The 18,335-nt window shown below is 35.3% G+C and overlaps 2 protein-coding genes across 4 annotated transcripts in view; one reads left to right on the top strand and one right to left on the bottom strand.

Annotated features, from left to right (window-relative positions):
- LOC136036707 (zinc finger protein with KRAB and SCAN domains 1-like) overlaps positions 1-18,335 on the bottom strand; it is a 264,716-nt gene that overhangs the window by 50,494 nt on the left and 195,887 nt on the right. For 2 of the 3 annotated variants that reach the window (XM_065719033.1, XM_065719036.1), the window contains exon 1: positions 1,049-1,157. The gene's annotated coding sequence lies outside the window, so the exon portion shown is untranslated. Of the gene's footprint in view, positions 1-1,048; positions 1,158-18,335 lie in introns of those variants that run through there. The other variant, XM_065719034.1, reaches the window with a different exon arrangement.
- Positions 9,687-18,335, top strand: part of LOC136036705 (eukaryotic translation initiation factor 3 subunit I-like) — a 32,170-nt gene continuing 23,521 nt past the window's right edge. Inside the window, exon 1 of the mRNA XM_065719027.1 lies at positions 9,687-9,821. Within this exon, the coding sequence (XP_065575099.1) occupies positions 9,819-9,821 (3 nt within the window). The 5' untranslated portion in view covers positions 9,687-9,818. The remainder of the gene's footprint in view (positions 9,822-18,335) is intronic.

The raw sequence follows: 18,335 nt of genomic DNA, 5'->3' as shown, positions 1-18,335 counted from the left end.
ATGTATAATCATTGACATGAAAAGATCAATAGTTTTGAGCACTTGTGGATAAAAAAAAAGGCATAAGAAATAAAAAGATTATTATTCTTCAACAGGGAATGATGAGTTTAAAACTCATAAGCATATTCTTGCATGGGGTTAGTATTCCACAAATGAACTTTGCCATAGGTAGATCTAAAAAGCTTTCTTTGGTATAAAAAAAAAAAAATATTAATTTTCAAAAGCAGATAGTACTTTGATTAAGATTTTAAATATATGCTATAAACAGGCATAACATCTCATTTTCTTTTTTGTAATGAAATAGTGTAAATTGTTTTGAGGCATAAAAATAAGGGAAAAGAGTTTTTCAGTTTTGTCTTTTTGATGAGCAAAGTTATGAAGCTGAAAACAATTTGTTGTACTTCAATTAAGCAGAAGATCTATTTTGCAAGGTTTCACTTTTATAACACATGTAGGCCTATTTTTAAATGGCAACCAAGGTCAGGGCCCTTTAGAGGGAGAAAGAGTAGAGGTAGTTGCTTCAAAATAGGCTACCTTCCCAGGACATTCTTTAGTCTGTAGATTCATCCCTGAAAGTTTCATTTTCCTAACCTAAACCCTTTGATGAAGCAAGAAGCAAGCAAGATAGTCAAGAAGCAAGAAGTCAATTGCCTACCTAGAATTTTACCCAAGAAATAACTCATACTTTGATTGAAAATTTGTCATTTTTAAGAGCTAAAAAGGTGCTTAAATTAGAATGTGTCATGGAAATGCTTATTATATTTGTAAAGAGCACAAAAAAAAGGCCTGAATTGGTATGTTCACTTTATCAGTAAGTAAATTATAGGCCAATGAACTGAAATAATTTTTGAAAATTAGTCAATTTTAAGAGCTCAAAAAGTATTCAAATCTGAATTTGAAATAGAGGCAATCATGATAATAACAACAAACCCATGTGGCTGCAACTCTGGGTAAATATATAACTAACAGTGAGACAAAACTGTTTTTCCTTATTATTTGCATTATCCCTGATCTCACGGTACCCTAAGTATTGATTTAAGGGACCTACCACAGTGTTGGACAATATATATCCAGACTTTTAATTCAATAGTTATCTTGGCAATTAAATAAATTCGTGTTCTTCACTGATTTGGAGAAACCTGTACAGTAGTGTTTCCACTCGACCGGCACCACTCCGCGGAACCGGCCTCGTCCAAAAGTGGCATTTCCGCGGCATCCTTGAACTAAAATGCGGTAAAAATCGCGGCATGCCCGAAATTCTTGGAAAAGCTGTGTTTTGTATTTTTGAGAGAGAATGGGTGAAATATTTCGCTTTAATATGAATGTTGATTCAGTGTCAAGCGAAGTGTGGTGAAAATCTGTTATTAATTTGAGAAAACACGTGCTGTCTATCCTTCTTTTCAGCGATCAAAGGTAAGCATGGTCAGCTCAGTCCGTGAACACACATTTGTCGTTCATCGTTTTCATTAAGCATGCAACAGAATTAAAAGTGCAGAGGTACCACAGCAGGGAAAGTCCACGGTGGGTAAAACGTATAAATGTAAAGTGAATAGTGAAGAAATTAAAAGCGATTTTCCCTTGGGCCTTCAAGCTTATCCAATAGAATAATTGATGGGTAACTAGATTCTCGTATCTCAACCTTTTTCGATTAATGTTTAATGAAAATCAGTATCAAAAGGTTCAAGAAGAAACATTCAGATAAATAATACAAGACAAACAGACAAGATTAATTTCAGATAAATAATACAAGACAAACAGACAAGAGTAATCGGAATCGGACTGTTCACGTGTGTCACAAACAATATCTTTGGCTAGACCATAGACAATGCTTTGGTTCAAAATGTTAAAGTCACGAGAAGAGGCACTAGCCTTCACTTTGAGTACACGCTTGACTAGTCCGGGTTCTAGCTCTAGCACTGACTTGCCCAAGTCAAGCCCTCCTTTAGAATTGCGCTTAAGGCCACACTTGGTTTTCAGTGTTGCCGAAAGAGTCACTGCACTCAGTCGGTTTCGCTTATCAGTTTTCACTTCCTTGAACAAACTGAAGAGACACTCGGCAATAACGTTTGAGAAAGGGAGTGAGAAAAAGTACTGAACCATTTTCCCGACATTTGGGAACATCCGACTACCATTTGGTGACTTCGTTTGCAAGATGTGGCGCCAGTAAACGACAATGTCCATGTCATCTACGTCATGGAGATCGACAGTACTAAGTAGGGCTACACTCGGTATAGACCACCATTCCTGCTCAAGCTTTCCTTTATTCCAAAGCGCAGAATCGTAGTAGTCGAAGAACTGACGAAGACTGGGAACTTTCAGTTCATAACTAGAGCTTGGGGTAAGCAAGTGTACCAGGTCGTAGATCTTTTCAGAGAATGGAAAACGGTCAAGAATTTGTTGAACAGCTTCGACGTAGAAATCCCTCGTGGAGCGACGAATTCGGAGACTTTCCACTACAAAACGGCCACTGGTAGCTTTTCTCGTTTCGAGCCCCACAAGGAAATCGTACCCTTTGTAGCCAATATAGACATTTTCGTCTGGAAGATAGTTCACTTCGTCATGCGGATTAATGTCAAAAGGGTTGACTGTTCTAACATATGAAGGCTTCATAAAGTTCATGGTTAATGTCCGAAGAAGTTTTTCCACCTGGGTTTTCATGAGGTAAAATAGGGGTTTTTCAGACTAGAACGAACTCATTCAGCTCTCCCAACACGAACTCGACAAAAAACATCATAACACTCTAGTATGAGTTGTTTAGTGTCATTCTTACATGATCATTAGCATGCTAGGGATCATCAAATACCAACGAGTCCCAGTACAACGTAAGAGTATCCCACTGTTTGAGAATACGGCGTGCACAGTTTTGGAACGACAACCAAAAAAGGCATCAAGTGGTATATTTACTTTCTATCAAAGCTAGTTATATGGTTTGCTCCAAATTTACCAAAAGACAGAGCAGCAACACACAAACGTCTGGAGTAGAACAGCATATGTCCACAGGGAGATATGTTGGAAAGACAGTTTGCAAATTATACGTATATCTACTTATAATTATTTTGGATCATAGCAGTTTCTAAAGCCCTTCCCCATTCAAAGCAGTCTTTTAAAGATCTTTTGTTCAACCATGTTTCCTTCTGTTTAACAACAATTATTTTTTCAAAGTTTCAATGGATATAGACCTGTCAAGTAGGGATATTTTGAAGACTTAGAAATCAGAGGAGGGTGAACATGGAAGCATGGAAATACCTTCCCAGAGTAGGTCTAAGTTTTTTGCCCAGGATTCACTTGGCTAGTCATTCTCCGAACCAAACGCCTTTCTAAGATAGCAAAGCTAGAATTTTAGAATTTAAAAACTGAAATTAAAGCTATAATTTGCAATAGTCCTCATTCTAATCGTAGTAGGCTAAAGAACAGTCAAATAGGCTATATTATTTATTTGTAGTGTTTTGTTCAGAGCATGTAGTGTTTCGAGTAAAGCACATAAATGCCTGGAATTGCACAGTTTGTAACACAGGGAGACATTGTGCAGCAGATATATAGTTTGCAAACTACACTTTTATCTTTAAACTATGTTATGTCTTTTAAATATCTTTTTGTTCTAGCATGTTTCCTTCTGTAAAACCATAATTAGAGACCTTCGATTATTTTGACTCCTTCGTAACACTAAAATATAAATTATATACTTACAAAAAAAAGATTGAAAAAGATAATTCTAAAATTAATCTACATCAACGGACACTTTTGTCTAATGTTTGATAGAAATGAAGAAGTGTTAAACACTTCTGAAAATACTTGACATGAAAACATTTGGGCTGAGCTGACAGAGGTCATGAAGTCATGAGATGAACTGAGAAACTCAAACGTCAAAGTTTCGTCAAACCCACAAAAATAACTCAACCCCCTTCGAACACACTGGCCTCCCAGGGGACAGGCTGCCGACCGACGGGTCATTAATTAAGGTCCGTAGTTGACTTCCGCGAAACTTTGAAATCCCCATTTTGTGCAACAAAGACATTTGCAAAAGATAAGAAATTTATAGTTGGACAAATTTTATATACGGGAACAAATGCGGTATAAAAAGCCATTTTGCGGCATAATCGCGGCGTGCGGCATGATTAAAATTTTATGCGGCATTTCTCTCAGAATCGCTGTGTAATGCTGCGAAATAACTCAACCCCCTTCGAACACACTGGCCTCCCAAGGGACAGGCTGCCGACCGACGGGTCATTAATTAAGGTCCGTAGTTGACTTCCGCGAAACTTTGAAATCCCCATTTTGTGCAACAAAGACATTTGCAAAAGATAAGAAATTTATAGTTGGACAAATTTTACATACGGGAACAAATGCGTTATAAAAAGCCATTTTGCGGCATAATCGCGGCGTGCGGCATGATTAAAATTTTATGCGGCATTTCTCTCAGAATCGCTGCGTAATGCCGCGAAATAACTCAACCCCCTTCGAACACACTGGCCTCCCAAGGGACAGGCTGCCGACCGACGGGTCATTAATTAAGGTCCGTAGTTGACTTCCGCGAAACTTTGAAATCCCCATTTTATGCAACAAAGACATTTGCAAAAGATAAGAAATTTATGGTTGGACAAATTTTACATACGGGAACAAATGCGGTATAAAAAACCATTTTGCGGCATAATTGCGGCGTGCGGCATGATTAAAATTTTATGCGGCATTTCTCTCAGAATCGCTGCGTAATGCTGCTAAATGCGGCATAAGTGGCAACACAGCTGTACAGAGGCAGAAGAGAGCGATAACGAACACGAAGGGTCGCATTGGTACCGGCTGGATATCCATACTTAAACTGCTTGCGATAGGTAATTCGAATATCCAAACCTCCCACAGGTCCAAAAATCGTTTATGATTGTGGCCCCAAAAGCAAGAACCATTGTGAATCCAGTCTGCATATTTCAAAAGTTTTGATAGATAGACAAAGTTTGATAAAATCTAAGTTGATGGTAAACTTACTATTAACATTATTCCCAGAATCTGTTCCTGAACTCAGCAGTACTATATATATATTGCTTTAAGTGAAATTCTTCAAAGAAACTTATCATAGTGTCGTAAAAAGAACAATCCACTTTTAACATTCACCCTGAGTTTCCATCCACGCTGCGCTCTTTTCTTAAGCCGCCTACAGAATAAAAAATAAATAAAAAGACCGACAAGTTAACGAATCGAAAAGTTGCGCAAACAAGCATCGTTCCTAAGTCAGACTTCAAACAGAAATTTTCCAGTCCAAAAAAGTATTTAGATTTCTGCTCAGGCTCTAAACAAGGTCTTGAGCCAGAATCTAAAGCCATTTTATGCGATCGATGTGAAAAATGGTCATGTATAGAGTGCCTAAACATGTCCATCCCATAATATAAACTCTTTACAAAAATGTCAACGGTTGGGGATAAGCAGGGGTACTTTCCAATTTGCAAGCACTCTGGTACAAAAGCAGACCCTCCATCATTTGCTGAAATCTTGAGCCTTATAACATCAAAGGTCCCAAGTGCTTCGGCTATCGGGGACATAGTTAAATGAGCGGTAGAGGAACTTAAGCGTGATATCACCGCAAGGATGGATGAAGTCAAAGAGCGTGTTGATGAGCTTGAGAAAAACCTTGCGGATAAATGTACTATTTCGGAGATTAAAAAGCATGTTAAAGCAGCAATGCAGCAAGAAACATTTAAGATTAAACAGGCCATTGATTCTCACCTTGAAAGCGAAGCCCGTAGACTCTTTAGACAGGAAAAATTTGGAGATAGCAGGAAACTTAACCTAGTTGCCTATGGCTTACCCCTGTGGCTAGGATAAACAGCAACAAGGCGTTCATTGAAATATCTTACAGAGTAATACAAAATTACTAATTTAAGACACATTTAAGTCAATCGCCGCCTGTAAAAAAAACCGGGGCCACTCAGCAGCCCATTGGACAAGGCAGAAAAAGCTATCAAGAATCGATCCACTGCCGACCCCCTCCCATTCTTTTCTTTGTCTAAAATCTAAACTTGAAAAAAAACGTGTTCTAGAGAGATCTTACTAGTTTCATATACAAATTCAGTTTAGGGCAGATGCATCACGGGAAGACCGGGAGGAAAGAAAAGCGTTAGCTGCTGAACTCAGACACCAAACTAAACTAGGAGAGACGAACTTAAATATCAGCCATGGAAATATCGTCTCAAAAACTCCGTGCACCCTGGTGGGGGATACTTTCACCAGGCCATGGAATATTAGTTGCTCCATCTGCTAGCCCTGTACACAGTGTAAATAGTGATAAGGTGAATGTAGATAAACTAACTAGTATTGATTAACTTTCTTATTCGTCCTTCATGTCCTTCACAAATGAAATTGCCAATGCAACCGACGGATAGCAGATCCTGCAGCACTTTCTTGTCCATTGAAGATGAGCCGGTCCAAAATATCTACAACTACCAAAAGGAAGCATCTGACTCAAAAAGGAAGCAAGTAAGCCAAGATTTTTTCTCTCTAATCGCAAATGTTTACCAACTTCCAAACAAAATCAACGTACTTAAATTTATGATTTACGCAAACAATTATGACGTTATTCTCCTTACTGAGGTCTGTCCTAAGAACTTAAGAAACGAGCTTCTAGACTCACTGGTTCATATACATGGTTACCACATTATATCTAATCTATATTCCAGTCATTGCCACCGTGGAAAACTTGCATTAATCAAATCCTCGTATGTCGTCACCCCATTGAGCGTCCCAATGGATCGTTTTACGCCGAAACTATATTCTTTGATATTTCAGTTCCACAGAATAAAAACCCTCCCACTGTTAGAACCGGATATGTGTACAAAGCCCATCAGCACCTTCACTCATGCAAGAGATGCACTGGTCAAAGTTTGTAACTTGTAGCCCCTCCCACGGGGACCGTGGGGAAGTAAGTCGTCCTCAAAGACATAGTTATAAGGATTTTCGACTACTCTGAATAGAATGGCTATTTCAGAATTTTGATCCGTTGACTTTGGGAAAATAATTAGCGTGGTAGGGGGCTTATGTGCTCTCCAATTTTTTTGGTCATTTAAAAAGGGCACTAGAACTTTTCATTTCCGTTGGGATTATCCCTCTCGCAACATTCTAGGACCACTTGGTCGATACGATGACCCCTGAAAAAAAAACAACAACAAACGGACACGCATCAGTGATTTGCCTTTTGGCAAAAAATACAAAATTCCACATTTTTGTAGATAGGAGCTTAAAACTTTTACAATAGGATTCTGTGATACGGTGAATTTGACAGTGTAATTTTTGTTAAATTCTTTGACTCCTAAGGGGTGTTTCCCCCCTTTTTCTAAAATAAGGCAAATTTTCTCAGGCTTGTAACTTTTGATGCGTAAGACTAAACTTATATCTAAAATCAGCATTAAAATACAATTCTTTTTATGTAGCTATTGGTATCAAAATTCCATTTTTCAAAGTTTTGGTTACTATTGAGCCGGGTCGCTCCTTACTACAGGTCGTTACCACGAACTGGTTGAATATACTGTTTTATATTAGCGTTGTTGTGGATTTTCCATTTGACTTATTTAGAAGTCAATCAGGCTAATAATTTTTTTGTAGTCTAATATCACTTTCTTTGGAAAGATCCACAAAACTTGCTACAGTAACAAATTCTAATCATTTCTATTTTGATTGGACAGGGCTAAAATCATTCTTAGTCAGTCCTTAATAAAACAAAAAAAATAGAAGAAGACACGCAATTTGAGAACTTGTATTAACTTTAGTTGATTTATCCCATGAAGAAATAGGTCTTACTTAAAACAAAAAATACATATTTCTTAGCTATTTAACAAAAATTACTGTCATTTTTTTAAAAAACATGTAAAGTCTTCACGGAAACCGTGGTTGGCCAATTTCGCAGAAAAGTCACAATGAAGAAAAGGCTTTATTAGTATAAATTCTGCAGCTGTTTCAGATTGACCTATTATGTATCAAATAAAAAAAAACTAGTTTTTTTTTTAACTGAAAGTACGGAGAAATATATAAACTTGAAACAAACAGCAATTATTCCGTATATGAAAAGGACTGTCACCTCCTCATTGTGCTCTTTACACTAAGTTTTTTTTTATTGTTTTAAAAAGTAGAGATATGAGAGAGAGACAAACTTTGGCGCAAAGAGTGGGGCGTTGAGAAGGTGACTGTCTCTTTCGTATGCGAAATAATCTCAGTTTCTTTTAAGTTTTAATGTTGCTCCTTACTTTCAGCAAAACAAAATTGTCTTTTTACTTGATTTCCGATCGTTTTTTAATTAATGCAGGTTTTGATTTTTGCTCACTGTCTTTCAATAATTAAACAAAATTTACATATTATATTCAATTTTTTTACTAAATGACTTTCTCAAAAAATTGACCGGACGATTTTGAGGAAAAAGGGATGGGGGAGGGAGCTTAATTGATCTCCAATTTTTGGCCATGTAAAAAAGGCTGCTAGAACTTTTAATTTATGAACCCTTTTATTAGTAATAAATATGCGTAACTTACAAATTAACTTACAGAACGAACTCCTATATTAGTATGTTTTTATAGCGCATATGGGGGGGGGGGGTTTGTCCTCTTGTGAATACCCACTCTTTACAATAAAGTTTGAATTTTGTTCCAATTCTTTAAAAATAGCCCCTAAACCACAAAGGCTGCTTAATTAGAATAAATAGCTCTTTCTAAATTAATAAAACACTTTAGCGCAAAAAGCAAGTTACTGGGGAGAGGACGAACCTTTATGTTTGTATTGATATCCATCCCTTTTCAAGTTCTAATGTCACTCCTGACTTTCAGTAGAACAAACTTGCAAAATTTTTTAAATAATGCAGGAACATCTAGTCACCCCTCATCGAAACTATCGTGAATTTAAGTTCATATATTGCAGCCCTTCCTTTGGGGACTCTGAGGGATTAAGTTGTCCTCAAAGACATATTTATTAGATTTTCGATAATACCAAACAAAATGGTCGCATCGAAATTTTTATCCAGTGACTTTGGGAGAAAATAAGTGTGAGATGCCTCAAATTTGTTTGTTACACAAAAAGGACACTAGAGCTTATAATTCCCGCTAGAAGCACCTTTCCTGCGATATTGTAAGACCACTGGGTCGATGCAATAATCCCTGAGGAAAGAAAAACAATAAAAAACAAAAACGTAAAAAACAACACATCTGTGATCTTTCGTTTGACGAAAAATACAAATTCCACATTTTTAGTAGATAGAAGTTTGAAAGATCAATAATAGGGCTTTCTGATATTCTGAGTCTTATGGTCCGATTTTGTTAGGATTCTATGATTTTAAAAGGCGTTTCTCTCTTTTTTCGAAAATAAGGCAAAGTTTCTCATGTTCTTAGCTTTTGGTGAACAAGACTAAACTTGATGAGACTTAAATATTTAAAATAAATATAAAATTTAATTCTTTTGATGCATGCATTGGTATCAAAATTCTGTATTTTATAGTTTTAATTACTATTTAGCCGTGTTTTTTTTATCGCGAACGGTTTGATTAATGGAAGTTGAGAAAATAAATTTGCCCCTTTTTCCTTACCTTGAAATTACTCGGTATAAATATGGTAATGAAAATCACTTTGAGGCTTTATAACAGTATGTGGTATCATGAGAAAATTGTTTTTTATTTTCCTCAAAATTGAATAGTTCGACAGAAAAAAATGTCTGGGATTTTACTATTTCGAATTGTCGTTGATTTCATCATAATTTTATCCATTGGCAACGTCAAATAATAACTAGAAGAAAGGATTAGTTAAGTAACACTCGGATATTGCATGAATAGGAATTGTGTTTAGAAATCTACAGAAATGGTAAATTGATTATGAAATTTTATTTGGACTTTGTAAAAATATAGCTTAGGTTTGCCAAATATAAATTTGCTTTTAAGAGCTTGGAATTCTTCTAAACAATCTCAAGTTCTATTATGTCATTCATAAAAGTAGCAAGAAGTCAATTAACTAGCATTTTACCTTTTTTTGAAGTTGTGTAATGACCAGGTGCAGTTGGATGATCTGTAGTATCCCTATTAATTCATACACTCTGGAAGACCACTCTCTGTTTCTTACAATAGTTTGTTCTAACTGTTGACAATTTGTAATGAAAATAATTGAGTATAGACTCTAGATGTGGTAGACTGCTTGACAAGTTTGGTAAAATTCTAGTTAATTAACTTCTTGCTATCTCCGAAAGGGTTTAGGTTAGGAAAATGAAACTTTCAGGGATGAATCTACAGACTAAAGCATGTCCTGGGAAGGTATTATGAAGCAAGTACCTCCACTCCTTCTCCCTCTAGAGGGCCCTGACCTTGATGACCTTTAACAATATGTGTGTTATAAAAGTGAAAACTTGCAAAATAGATCTTCTGCTTAATTGAAGTACAACAAAATTGTTTTCAGCTTCATAACTTTGCTCAATTCCATTTTACAAGGTTTTAAAAATATACAACTACATTTCCCAATTTTGAAAAAAAAACATTGATATGGCTCAAAATTCTACTCAAATAACAGGAATTGCATTTTTGGAATTAAAGGTTAAAAAAAGCAACTAGTAACTGAAAATTAAGGTAAAATTTTGTTTTGTCAAAATTTCAATAGGTATAGACCTGTCATGTAGGCCAATTTCAAGGCCCTCTTGGGGGAGAAGGAGTAGAGGTGGGTACTTTAAAACACCTTTCCAGTACATACATTAGTCTGTAGATTCATCCCTGAAAGTTTCATTTTCCTAACCTAAACCATTTTTGAGATAACAAGAAGTCAACTAACTAGAACTTTACCACAAGTTTCAGATGATGACCCCTAGTTCTTGAGTTTAGACCAACAGTGGGGAATAATAGTGAGAGAGTATTAGCCCTCCTTAACTTATTGGCTAAAGTGTTGTCCTCCCTTTTTTTTCTGTTAACAAGTTTAGAGAGCTTCAGCTTTGATGGTCTTGCAGCATAGCAAAGCCCCTGCATACCAGATATGATTTTGGTGGCTTGTCCCTGGCCATCTTCAAGAACTTAGTTTATGTCAGTTTCTAAAATATGGGGAGGCAAGAGAAATCCCAACTTCCAGCTTAAGACACTCAAGTTCCTTATAGGCTCTTGAAGACTGATGACTTTAGGGGAATTTTTAACCAGTCCCACAGGCTAGTTGAACTAGCACCAGCAGCAGACCTCTTAGCATAAGTGCAAGATTTTAGTTTATTATCAATAGTGAGACCAAAATATTGCTTGTTTTTTACAGAGGAGAGTAGGTGGCCTAACAAAAAATGAATTGCTTCACTTTATACTCCCTCCTCCATTCAGTGAATAAAAATATGCCTGAATTCCATTTCCAGAATTTGTAAGAGGGTATACAGACTGCATACAGTTCTTTCACCCCTTTTACTTCTAGATGGCACTATAAATTCTTCTTTTTCATCCTCTTCTCTTCTGTTTGGTTTATGGGAAGTGCAAGTACCTGAGCTGCCTGTCCCCAGCAGTTTAAGGCCAAGAGGCCAGCTGGTACCTATATGGCTCTTCCTACTCACTCTCGCTCTCTTCAACACAATAGATCTTCATTAATAAATTGGAAATTCAGAAAGAAAATCCTGATTTCAGTCTATAGTACCATACTGTGTATTCTCTAGGACAAAATAGGGAATTTTGAAATGGTAGACACTTTATTTGTCTGCAGCATTTCATAAATTCTTGTAGGTTCCTCAATTTTGATTCTGGTTGGGGGTCAAAATTTGCTGCTTCATTTGCTAGCCTTTCAGCAGTCACATTAAGAATCAGTCCTTTATGACTAGGAATATGCTGGAAGCAAACAAAAATACCACATTTATTTAATCTTTGTAGATCATCTTTTATTAATTTTAAATCTGAATCAGCAGCCTCATAATTTTTTTTTCTTATTAATTGAATTGCAGAATTTGAATCTATAAGGATTAACACATTCATTGACAAAAGATTTAGTCTGAATATCTGTCACACCTAGAAAGTTGAGTGTTTTGCCATTGAAAATTTCCTCAATAGTCCAAGCATGTTTATTTGCTTAAATATTTTTACATTGGCTATGCAACACCAACAAGTTCAAATGCAATAGTCAACAATAGGGCCTAATCTTGGATGCACACTTTAAGCTTATCTAAGTAAAGGTTGTCCAACTTTGGATATTGTCTAGGACCAACTTTATATGCCAAATATCTTGCCTAAATCATAAGATCTTTTCTGATGACATTATTATTCAAGAACTTGTTCTGGCAAGACATTGTTGATCAATAATCATGTTCTAGCAAGCAATAAAGGTTTGATTGACAAAGCAGATAAAAATGACCCACATCTAAAACTGTTGTCTTTCAATTTTAAGTGGGAGATTTTTAAATACCTTAAATTGCCCATGCTAGTGAATGTGATTTAAGAATAGATATCATAAGAGATTTTTTCTACAATTTAGAAGAAAAGAAAAACAAATTGATTTGTCACAAAGGTTGCTATGTATTGTCAACTTTATCTCTTGTCTAAAATAAGACATAATTAGATACTTTCTTTATAATTACCAATCCTTTTTCACCTAGGGGAAGAATAAATTATGTTGTGTTCATGTTGGATTGAAAATAGTTGCATTTCCAAATTTTATATAGATGGTGTATGAGCTACCAATAAGTTTGTTCACCCCATTGACTCCAAAATGTATCCTCAGATAATCAGAAATTTTTTATCCTTGTCTGTAACCAAGCCCCTAGAAATAGATAAGTCTTCTGTAACTTAACAACCCATAGTCCTGTTTAAAATTTTTAATTCTATTTTGGGCTGTAGGAAGTGTAGGTACTTTAACTACCTATCTCTAGCAGTTTAAGGCCTCTAGGCTGGCAGGTACCTATATGGCTCCTCCTACTCACCCATACTATTTTCTGCACATTCTAAACATATTGATGAATCAACCCCTTTTCTATTGTCTTCATTATGCTTTAGTGATCACTAATCAATTAGTCTCTTCTTTAAGATATCAGTAGATGCCTTGAATATATTTCTGTTAATGTACCAAGGAAGGTTAGAATTTAGGATTGCAGTGAAGGTATTTGGTATATTAGACATGTAGCAGAACAATTCAAGGAAAATAGTCTCAACGCCTGGTAGCTGACAATCTAATAAGACATCCTGGATAGTTCCATTTGTTGAGAAGTAGACACAGTGTAGAGAGGAGTTATATAACTTCTAATTAAATAACAAACTATTGAGAAGAAGGGCACCTGATTTCAGATGGTAATATAGTACTGTATATAGTCTAGTATGAAAAGGAGATTCAATGAGTTTATTGTGATCAACATTACACCTTTGCCTAAGAATGTCTTGTGAATTGAGGTCAGAGGGACTTGGGCTTAGGAATGAAGCCTTGGCTGCTATCAAATTTGATGCCTTTCAGCAGCCATCAAATTTGATGCCTTTATGGCACAGGACATGTGTTATAAAGGCACATGTTCCTTTATCAATAAAGAAGATCTTTATCAAAGTAGAACATAAATATGGCACAGAACATGTAGGAAATAAATCTGGTTGTCTTTGGCCCAAAGGTTCTGAAGCTGTCTTATAATATTTAATTAGTCTTATTGTTGCTGAGTCTATTAATTTTTTTTTAGAGCTATGAGTAATACCAATTTGGAGTAAGCAAATGGCACATAATTCAGCAGACAAATTGGAAGGGGTGAATAAAGGTTACCATTCAATGATAGGATACATACTCCTGCTCCATCTCTCTCACCCTGGATGTCTCAATAGATTTATCTGTGATTAGGTTACAACTTCAGAATCTGTTCAGCCAAAATAGTTTGAATCTCATAAATAAGAATTAGGTATTTATTAAATGGAACAAGCTCTGCTTGTCAAATAGGTGGACTCATTTCCCAAGGCAGAGCAAATAAAGAGATATGCATAAAAGGAATATTGACTCTAGTTGAAACTGATTTTAAGAAGAATAGACATTAGTGCAAGTTGACTTCAAAGTAGAGGTATGTTCATACACAACATGCTTGATTCCATAAGCTTGATTTTTGCAAGAAGTATTTCTTCCTTTGACTGGATACTCTTTCACCTATGGAGACCAAACTAGGCAAATTGTTTTAATTTAGACAAGTAGTATGCTTTTGCAAAACCAGAGCAATTAAAATTGTAGAATGTTATAAAGATCCCAGGGTTTTAAATGCAGATGGTATATAACTTTAGGGTGGTATCCCTATTTATTTTCAGCAAGTCTCTTTAGAACACAAAGTCTCTTAATGATGATGAATTTCAAAGAATTAATGTGTTCATGCTGTAACATTTTAGAATCTATCCATAGGGCTAGTAGCCTCACAGAGTTTGAATATGGGATCTCACTAGAGAAAATTTGAAGTGGATTGGGGGGATCTCTTGAGTTCAAGTTCTTTATTATTCTTTAACTATACATATTTAAAACTATTCACATAATATCCCCATCAGAGAGACTGGCTTGAAAGCCATGCAACAATACAAAAAGTATAAAAAACAAACCCAGAAAAAATGGATGTCATCACACTTCTCACTCTATCTCACACCAAAAAATAAATGACATAAAAGATTTATTAAAATTATTGTCATTATTTATCCAATAGCTGAAGGGCCAGGAGCTACTCACAAATTAATATTTCCTAATTAGCAGAGCTTTGATTTTAGTTTTTAATGGTAATAGCAATAGATTTTGATAAAAAAAAAAAGATTCATATGTGCTCTAGTTGGAAAGTGATCAGGAAGAGAAACTGGGGAATAAAATAACATGGTAAGGATTCTCATTGCTATATTTTGTAAATTCACAATAGGAGAAATATGTGACTGAAACATACCGAAATAAATAATAAACAATAATTAATATACAAATGAACAAGAGAATGGTAGATTGATTTTAAAACATAAAAAGTAAGGAAAATTTTAAGATGATAGATTACACCTATGTTCCTTCCTAACTTAAGCCTTAGGCTAGTAATATGAGCTTTCCAGCTTAAATTCTGATCAACAATGACTCCAAGATACCAAGTTGTTTGCATTTGATTTATTTTTATTTCTTGACCTCCAAATGTGACTAAACAATTGAACAATTAGTTCAATTGTTATGTTCATTTTTATGGATGTCAGAACTTGTTATCTGAAGCAATTGGAGAGCCATCCTGTACAATATTATATTACAGTTGTGATTAGACTGGCTCCCACTATTGAGCTGGCTAATAAATTTGTGAATCTTAGAAATTTGGGATACTTGAGCTAATATTGAACCATGTGGACTGTTTAACATTCTTAGATACCAATTTAACTTTAGCACATGATTGCTCATAGGAAATTGCTGTTGATGGGGTTCGTCTGAAATATTTTACAAGCCTTCCTTTTTGCCTGAACTGTAACCATATACTCCTCATTCTTCTGATTCTTGGGTCTCTTGGAACCCTTGAAAAATATCAGCTTAGTCATGAGTATGATAGATTTAGCTGACTAACAGGATGTTTTTCAGGTTGAACTCAATAATATTAATTGAAATGAAGCAAAAATCAGCTTCCTTTAGTATCTCCTGAAACAGGGGCCAATTGCATTTGGAGATGTTAGAAGTTGGTATGTGGGGTTTGAGAGAATAGCATACATTTTGAATTGATGTTAAAATTGCAGTGATTAGATTGTAAAGAGGGGCCTTTACCATCTGATCTTGACCATAATATGAAGATGGACCAAGTAGCAAGTCAATAGTAGAGAAAGTATTAGATGAAACATTATATTAGGTTTGGAAATTAAATGGAGTGAAAATCAAAGCATCTGGAATGTTGGAAAAAATGTTCTTTATGCCTCTTTCTGCTTTGTGACTACAGACTATTTGTTCCCAGAGTTGGCTATGCACATTGAAATCACCAAAAGTAAAGAATTATTTCCTAAAAGCTCAGATTCCAAAACATTTTGGATATCATTGCTTCCAAATGGATTATGCAATGATTTAAGGACAAGATGATTACCATTAGCTAGGTTGAGTATTATCAATGATGTCAATCTCATCCCTGTAAAGATTTAATGGTTGATGGGAAGGAGGGATTGAATCATATACAAAGATGGCAACCCCTCCTTCTTTCTATTGGTAGATCTATCTTTCTGGTAGCACTTGTAAGCAGGCATTTTGATTTTCTTGAACTGATGAAGATTGGTTTCTATTAGACATATGATCCCCATTTTATTATTAGATACAAATTTTATAAGATTGTAAAGTTTGTTTGATTTAAGAGGGACAGAATTCCATTGTAGGATCATTGGCTTGATTGCCATAGGCGGAGTTGGATAGGTGACATACTCTATACATGGTAAGAATTGATGATAAGTCAATTCCTATCTCTTATATTAGACATAGAAAAGCAGTATTCAGGAGTGTTTTTAGCTATTGTAGCTTTTATGGCTTTTGACAAATTTGAGTAGATGATTTGATCCACTGATGCCACATATTTAATTAGTTTTGACATATCAGGACCATCTCTATTTTGTATAGGATTGGCTTGAGTGAAAGTATTAGGTGAAGTTCCCAATCTTTCAGACAATGATTTCAGACTAAATCTAGCATCTTGCAGGGCTGAAATTAGTTTGATTACATTGGGGTGCTCATTAACCAGGTAAGGGATATACATCTCAATTGGAGATAACTGTCCCTATTTTAGGTTGTTTTTGGGAGTAGCCTAATTAATTTTTGAAAATGAAGGTCCTCTGGAAAGCTTAGCTAGATCCATTAGAGCTATAAGAAATGGAACATTTTCTTTATGGAAGATCCTTAAAGCTTTGGCCTGTTGGATATATTTAGGACATAAGTTATGATCTGTAGACTGGTGATCACCTTCACAGTTGATGCATTTAGGGGCTATTAGAAAAGGGGTGATAACCAAGGCAATTGGGGCAGACTATGTTAGAGGAAAAACAGTGCTTAGGTGTGTGTCCAAACTTAAAACATTCTGAGCATTGAATAAGTTTTTCTTGGTATGTTTTATGAGATTTATGTTTACCATAAAACAACAATGAGTCAAACTGGGTACTCACTGACGAGATAAAAAAGACATTCTTATGGTTTAGCAACCTATTACAGTCTGGCTTGTCCATACAATGGACTTAAAGGACAGAATTATGGAAAGTATAACAGAGACTGATGGAAAGCCAAGAATGTATTATATTAAATACCTAACCTAACCAGCTCTATATATTCAATGTGTAAATTAAAATATACCTGCATAGTAGTTTATCTAACCCATGTTTAGTTAATTATCTTTCAGAGCACACAGAGAAACCAGTTTTTACAACAGATCAAGAACAACACAGGGATTGCTATAATACATAAGTTACCCAAATCCAAATAATAAGATTGGGCAGTATCTTCTAAGTTTATGCATGTGCTTAAAGTTTATCCCTGGGACTAGACTCCACCACTGACTCAGTGTAATTTAAGCTGTGCTCTATATGGTTAAAATGATCAGGCTAATCACAAACCTATTAAAAAAATGTAGACAAATCCAATTATGAAACAATCTACTTTTGGGTTGAATAATGGAGATTTGTTGAAGTTAGGATTGGCTTTCTGGTTACTGAGCATCTTGCCTTATTATAGCATGATATTATACTTTCTAATTAGTCTACCTTATCCTTTAATAAGTTCTAGAAATTTTGATATCAGTATAAATACTCGTTTCGTATTTTCTACTGTTTAAAAAGATCACCAGTCTTGCTTACATTGCTGGTCTGAATTAGGTAAAACTTGTGTAGGTGTATGGTAATAAGACAAAAAATCAAATAGGAAGAATGAATTATATCCTCCATGTACTGTTCTTTCTAAATGTTATAATCATTGTTGTTATAATGTTAGCATCCCCCCCCTGCCTCTCGCTTATAAACTATTGCAAGGCTATATACAAAAGTTTGATGTCTTTATATTTTTTCTTTAGCTTGCTGTATTTGTCAATGTCAATCAGCTGTTGGTAAGAAGTAGGCGCAAAAGATAATAGCCTATGAAGAAATTTAATTATAATTGAGCATAGCCCTAAATTTACTCCAATTTCAGTTATTCAGAATATTTATTGTACACTATTTACCTTGAAGTTTGAAAATGTTTGGAACACATATTAAAGTCAGGATTTTTTGGTAAAATCCCTCCATGTTTCAATCTTAGCAAAGTTCAGAAAACTTCAAGGGCAAGACTTCCTAATCGCAAAAAGGTACTGAGATAAATCACTCTTAAGGCAATGCTTTTACAAACCTGTCAGTACTAAACAAACCTGAAGCAAGTAGTGTTATTCCTATGTTTGGCTCTCTGTCATTGAGATTTGTTATGTGTCTAATACTTAGG

The sequence above is a fragment of the Artemia franciscana genome, chromosome 15, assembly GCF_032884065.1.
Source record: "Artemia franciscana chromosome 15, ASM3288406v1, whole genome shotgun sequence".
Classification (NCBI taxonomy): domain Eukaryota; kingdom Metazoa; phylum Arthropoda; class Branchiopoda; order Anostraca; family Artemiidae; genus Artemia; species Artemia franciscana.
The sequence above is the reverse complement of the archived record's forward strand: the minus strand, read 5'-3'. Positions and strand labels throughout refer to the sequence as shown.